This window comes from Oncorhynchus keta, chromosome 21, assembly GCF_023373465.1.
Source record: "Oncorhynchus keta strain PuntledgeMale-10-30-2019 chromosome 21, Oket_V2, whole genome shotgun sequence".
NCBI lineage: Eukaryota > Metazoa > Chordata > Actinopteri > Salmoniformes > Salmonidae > Oncorhynchus > Oncorhynchus keta.
The window spans coordinates 39,270,084-39,277,208 of record NC_068441.1 but is presented as its reverse complement, the minus strand read 5'-3'; the positions used below and the strand labels follow the sequence as shown (position 1 = coordinate 39,277,208).

Sequence of the window (7,125 nt, the reverse complement as noted above, 5' to 3'; positions counted from 1 at the left end):
GTGCCTCTCGCTCCCATAACACAAGTTTTCTGGAGACTTGTGGGCAGAGATCTGATGAAATCGCGCACTGTGTGCACTTTCGGTTGCCTGATTGCGTCCAGACTGAGGAGAAATACGCAGACTATCCACCCACGTTGTGTGGCCAACCAGATCTGACCACAATCAGAACACAATGGGACTTTTGTGCATCTAGACTTGTCTTTTCAATGCGATTTTAGTATTCTGATAGCGAGAAGTCGCATGTAGACACTTCCAGATAGAGACCAGTGCTAGTTGGCAACGACCATGGAAAAAGCTCTTTGGAGATTAAGCTATTACATGATGAAGTAGACTATGTGAATGATTGGCACTTTTAGTTCACCAATTTCCCAAAAAATAAAAATGTATGGCGGGTTCAACTGGACTACGGATGTGCGTCGCCGATGGCTGGAATTCAATCTATTCCTCTGAATTCACCCAGCAAGCGGTTATATAAGGTGATATAAAGTAATTTCATCTAAATGGTCCAGGATGACAATAATAGGTCAAACACACCATGTTAGTAAAGCTGGACACTGAATGAAAGCATGAAACAAGTGAGACCGTCTTCGGACTGAATCAACTTACAGTTGGCAACGTTCGTATCCAATTGCGACCCTACCTTATTGCTACAGGTTGAGCACTTGGCCTTTCACAAATGTACTTGTAGCACACAGTGTTGACATTGCTCTTCCTTTCGGACTCGAATGTTACATATTTAGGCGCCATGGCTGAGCACGGTGGCCCTCATAGTATGTGTTTAAATAAGGTAGACTGTCACAGTTCCTCCACCTTGTCCTCCTGCTCAGAGCAAGAAAGTGAAATATTCACCAAGTTGAAAGTCAGTTTGACTCAGGACTATCCGCAGAAGAATGCGGAGATTCTGAGCGGCCAGTATGGGACTAATTTACTTTTGATCGGTGTGTCCTTGATGCTGGCTATTGGGAACAATGGAGCATCCGTGAAGGAAGAGCACCTGCTGTCGTTTATCACGACCCTCATAATCGTCCAGCTGCTATGGATGATGTGGTACATCGTGAGGAGAGGCATGCAGAGTAATTTACAGGCAGAAAAGGATGTGCATGCTACTACCTCTTGGATAAAAGGTACAGATATTTGGAAGATTAGGTTTCCAGTATGTAAAATGGTGTTGTGAATGTAAATCTCGAGGCTGGATTTTCATTGTTTTGTATAGTTAAATGCTTCTCAAGTAGCTGATGGAACTTTTCCAAATATATTTGTTTTTGATTTATAAAACTTTGTTGGAGAAACAAGCAAACATTGAATTGACATCAAAAGCAATTAAAGGATATTTTTGCATACTTGTTCGTTTCAATGCAGCCTCTTAACAACTAATGTTTCATTGATTATAGGGGGTTTAACTCTTCTTGCGCTCCTCTCGTTGATCATGGATGCCTTCAATATTGGATATTTTGTGGGCTATCGATCATGCCTGTCGGCTGTTCTAGTGGTATACCCCATCATCCACGCAACTCACACAATAGCACAGGTAAGATACAACCCCCATTCTATGTTGATTTGATAACACTTTTCATTATGGTATGGCCTATACTTACAAGGATTAATAAAGTGGTTTGTAATTTCTAAACGGATTATTCCATATATAGATGGTTCTGTAATAAATCTGTAATAAACAGTTATAACACATAAGTAAAACATGTGCTATTTTTGGGCTTGCTTAATAATGTGCTTATTATATATGAATGTACTGTTATTGATATTACTGTTATTATTGACGGTGCAGCCATAACCTCAGAATTTGGCAAGCAGCTAAATGACAAGCACACGGTTTAAAACAAATGTATTATTAGAGTGTTCAATTATAATGTACATAGTGTAACTATTTATTTTAGACTTATAAAGTAATAACAACTTATTTACCATGTATAACCCCCTTTTATACATTTGCTTAAATATGTAAAGTGTTAACATTTTCGGTAAGCTGGCAGCTCTGTTCAAAAGTTTCTCCAGTAAAGGTATCTAAATACCACGTAAGCAGGTAATGTATAGAGCTTTATCTTGAAGTGGAATAATGTACACTTTGTTTCTCAGGCAAGAAAAAGAGTTGTCTGTACAAAGTAATCCTGTCATTATCCATGTTATTGGAGTAAAACGTAGTGCAGGCAGGCGGAGGTAATCCTTCAGTTGAGAGGTCATTTGATATGTTCTCACATTCTGGTGATTAATTTTCACAGTCCAAATGAAAGCCTTCACCAGAAATGTTTTTTAGACTGATATAGTGAGTGTCTTGTCAGTGCTAGTTTGGTACAAATGTTAAATTGAGGTTTGTTTTAGGTGCATTTCCTTTGGTTTCACATCAAAGACGTCATCAAGTCCTTTGAGACCTTTGAAAGGTATTGTGAAATATAATACATCTGTATTTTGAGATTGTCACAAGCCATGCGAGCCTCTCAGGCCTATGGTATGTTTAGGTTATCCTCATGTACATTTTTCAGTTTAATAAAACAGTTGATGAGTTTATTTATCCTGTTATAACTATTGTACTCACAAAGTTGAATCTACAGCCTATAATTTATCTACCCAGCAACGACTATTGTGACAATCACTTTCTATTTTGATTCATGGATGTTTCCCGTCAGGTTTGGCGTCATCCATGCAGTCTTCACTAACCTGCTGCTGTGGTGCAGCGGTGTGATGTCTGAGGCCAATCACTTGCTAAACCACCACAACACAAGGCTGACTGCCCTGGGCTTTGAAAACCTCACCATGGGTAAGGGGACCAGGGTCGAGTGGCTGCTTGAAAAAAGGACAATAGTTCATTTGAGAAGCTCACTTAATTGGATGAAAGACAGGTGAAGGGGGGTTGAAGGGGAGGGGATGGATTAGGCAGTCCAGCAGGTCTTGTTTGTGTTGAATGTCTACTCTTTTAGGTGTCACGACACACGCACGGTTGCTGGCCCCGAACACCCGCCCCCCTGCTTGCGTTAACTCAGACGCCATTGTCCCAGGCCAGGCTGCTCCCAAGGGCGTTGCAATTACAGTGACTGATACATCTTAAGCCCGGGCTGCTCTATGGAGGAGAACCACCGTAGTGGTACCTTTTTGGGAGGATTGGGGGTAGTGAGTACAGTAGGTAGAGGTACAGGGTTGAGTTAAGAAGCTGTCTTTAGAGGGCAGCACTAGGAAATGGTAGGGCTTCAACAAGTACATGGAAAGCATTATTTTGAGGAAAAACGGAAAGTAATTTTAGTCCATTCTGCTGAATTGTGTATATTGGTGTTGAGAAAGTTGGTTGATACACTTGATCCACCAATCTGATATTCTCATCACACGTGTGAAGAGCAGTTTGTGGTGATATTGATCACACCACCCACTGCTACATGAAGATTTCCATAGCTGAAATGACTAGGACATTGAGCTGTGAGGTTCATTTGGTAAATAACTAGACTCTAAATTCCCTTCCTACCACCCTTGTTGCTTTAGACTGATGGCAAAGGATTGTTTAATTCTGTTACATAAGACCCAAAGAAAACATTGAAATAAACCTTATTGCCATAAATATTTGAATAACTTGAGAGTTTCTAACCTCTATGTAGTATACTTGTATACACAAATTGGAGGTCACTGTTTTGTAAAGTACATAAAGTTACATATGGTGGCAGAAGTGGGAATGCACTGGGCTTGAAATTTGTTTTATGTGTGTTTCAGTGGCTATAGAACCTCATTGTAATTGCACTATCAGTGCCTGCTCCATGTTCGTCAACGGCCTCTACTACCTTTATCCCTTCAACATTGAGTACCACATCTTTGTCTCGGTAATGCTCTTCGTCATGTGGAAGAACATAGGGCGCACCATTGACCTCGAGCACAACCGGAAAAGGCCGGCTACCAAGACCCAGGGGCTGGTAGTCGGCCCCACCCTGGGTCTCGCCGCTCTGGCCAGCACCATCGGTGTACTGGTGGTCTACATCATCCACGTGGAAGAGTCGCTGGACATCCGGGAGTCAACCATTGCAATTTTCTACTACTACGGCATCGTTATGCTGGTGGTCATGTGCTCGGCCGGGGTCACGGGTCTGCTCATCTACCGTGCCGACCCCATGCCCATGGACACCACCAAGAACCCCTCGCGGAAGCTGGACACAGAGCTCCTGTTTGGTTCGTCGGTGGGCTCCTGGCTCGTTTCCTGGTGCAGCGTGGTGGCCGTGTCAGCCTCACGCAGCAGCCCGAGCTACCGCTGGACCAACCTGATGTACTCGCTGCTCAGCATCCTAGAGAAGTACATCCAGAACCTGTTCATCATTGAGTCCCTCTACCGCCAGCGGGAGGACGGTGAGAGGGAGGACACTGAGGTGGCGGGGCCTGCACCAGAGATATTCTCTGTGACCTCCTCCTTGTCTCCAACCTACAACGGAATCATCAACCAGGCGTACGAGAATCCGGACAACGGCAGCGTCACGCTGGAGAATGTGCAGAAGGAGAGTGGACAGGTGAATGGGTGCCCACAGAAACATTTGGAAGTGCCCCATCAGGTGGAGAACAACGTGGAGGTGACCCCGAGCAAGAAGAGTCAGATCCTGAAGAACATCGCCGTCTTCCTTTTCATGTGCAACATCTCAGTAAGCTTGCAGTTCTTTACTTATTATTTATTGATAATAGTCAGCAGTGGTGTTATTGTCATAGGGTATAGCTAGCTCTCAAGCACACATACTGTATGATTCTCCCCCATTTCTTACCCTTCTAGCTACTTTTACTATCTACCTTTCATTCAATGTTCCAGTTGGGAAATGTATTGCACAGCCAGGAGTTTATGAAATACAGCATGCATTTACCACACAAAAATACAATACCAAGTTAAGTTGAACCTTATTGGTGTCTCCTTACTGCAGCTCTGGATCCTTCCTGCCTTTGGCTGCAGACCCCAGTATGACAACGGCCTAGAGGAGGAGACGTTTGGCTTCACCACATGGACCACAGTTCTCAATTTCGCCATGCCGATTACCCTCTTCTACCGCATGCACTCTGTGGCCTGCCTTTTCGAAGTGTTCCGGAGAGTGTGACAAGACGAAGAGGGACCAATGAGACAAGGCAACATGCACAAGAACACTTGTGCAATACAGGTCAACCATTCAGGAGGCCATCTTGTCATGTACTTTGACTTCCAAACAAGCAATGAAACACATTTGTCACTTTAGGGGGCTTATACTAGATAAGATGTCCCTTGTAGTGATGCATTTTATAGCACCTGGTCTAAATAACAAATTACATTGATATGAGACCTTGGGTTCAAATAGTATTTCGGAATCTTTCAAATACTTTACCTTTACATGATTGAGCTGGCCAGGCACAATGTAACCAATGGATTAGTATTTGAAAGATTTCAAATAGTATTTATACCCAGGTCTGATATCACTTTGTTGTGTGTTACTGCACTAAAAAGATAAAATGACATTTAGATTTAGGTCTATCGTAAGTGTTTGGGTTTGTCTTTTGATTTTCATCCAAGTGTCATTGAAGTCAAGTGTTATTCGACGCATATGTAAATAGTTAAATGTTTTGATCTAGAACAGATGTAAGCCAGGCTATGTGGCAATGCGTTATGAGGGCATAACATGATTATACCAAGCAAAGTGCCATACCACATTCATTTTTATCAAATCAACCACCGTGTTCACAGCAGAACTGTACTATGATTTGAAAAGCCATAAAAAAATGTTTTGTTCTGCCATTTTTAGGATGTTCTCATTGGTCAGAAGAAAACACAGGAAACTCAAAACACTGCTGTGTCAGACACTTGAACTACTTGGCTGGTGACTGTCTAGAGTCCTACATGTACTGTAGTATACAGTAAGCCAGCACTAGACTTTGAATCCTCTTCAGTGTAGCATTGGACTGTAGTTCTCACAATCTCTCGCCAACGTTCATTGGACTGTTGGCAATACTTTCCCTTTAGATTTTATACTAATGTACCTAAACAATACAGACATGGTTTTATAAAATATATTTAACAATTTTAATTATGGAACAATATTTGTCTAAAAAAAACAAACAGCGTGGTGTATGTGGAGCTTCCCCAATCCACACTGTTCCTTCCCCTGGACCCATATTAAGCTTAGCCTGGTGGAACCAGCCTATTTTCTGCGTTCACACAAAGCAGACACCACTTTTTTGGTAGACAGCTGAAGGATGGGCCTGTTGAAAAGGGAAACAATACAATATTTGCACAGATGTACAATATATACAGCATTGACTGGCATTAATTTTCCAAAAAGCAAATATGTTTGTTCAAACTGAAACAATTCTGAAACTGAACCATTTATCTTGATTGATGTCGTTTTGAAAAGTGAGCATTGAAAATAATCATATCCTGTGAAGTTGTTGATTGATGTTGTGAGGAATTACTCAAATGTAGCGCTACTGCATAGTTAAATGTAGAACAACATATTGAGGCTGTGGTGGAATATCAAAAAACAGAGTTCTACATTGGTGGTAACTACTGTACATTGTTCTCAGTCGTATGTGCCAATCTTTGGTCAATGCTTATTGGTAAACCTGCAGCAATACTACATCCTCTGTGGACATATCTGAATGTACTAGATTAAAGCTACTATAGCCTACATAGCCTCTGTGATAAAAATGATTGTGAAATTATGACAAATATTTTAAGTTAACTTAAATTCATACTGTAGGTCAGGGGTCAATCATGGTTTATTCAGCCGCGGCACAATTTATTTTCTTAAGCGGATGGTCAGGGGGTCAGCACATACTTATACAGTGCCTTCAAAGTATTCACACATCTTGACTTTTTGCACATTTTGTTGTGTTACAGCCTAAAACAATGTCAAGTGGAATTATGTTTGTTGACATTTTAACTAATTAATAAAAAATGAAAATCTGAAATGTCTTGAGTCAATAAGTATTCAACCCCTATGTTATGGCAAGTCTCAATAAGTTAAGGAGTAAACATGTGCTTCACAAGTTGCATAGTGTTTAACCTTATTTTTTAATGACTACCTTGTCTCTGTACCCCACACATACAATCATCTGTAAGGTCCCTCATTTGAGCAGTGAATTTCAAACACAAGTTCAACCACAAAGACCAGGGAGGTTTTCCAATGCCTCGCA

The 7,125-nt window shown here is 41.5% G+C and overlaps 1 protein-coding gene across 1 annotated transcript; it reads left to right on the top strand.

The window, feature by feature from the left end:
• LOC118400548 (proton channel OTOP1-like) lies at positions 1-6,900 on the top strand. Its single transcript, XM_035797515.2, has 6 exons — positions 1-1,124; positions 1,392-1,528; positions 2,335-2,393; positions 2,640-2,770; positions 3,709-4,619; positions 4,890-6,900. The coding sequence occupies exons 1-6, from the start codon at positions 746-748 to the stop codon at positions 5,058-5,060; spliced, it is 1,788 nt and encodes a 595-aa protein (XP_035653408.1). The 5' UTR covers positions 1-745; the 3' UTR covers positions 5,061-6,900.
• The last annotated feature ends 225 nt before the right edge of the window (positions 6,901-7,125 follow it).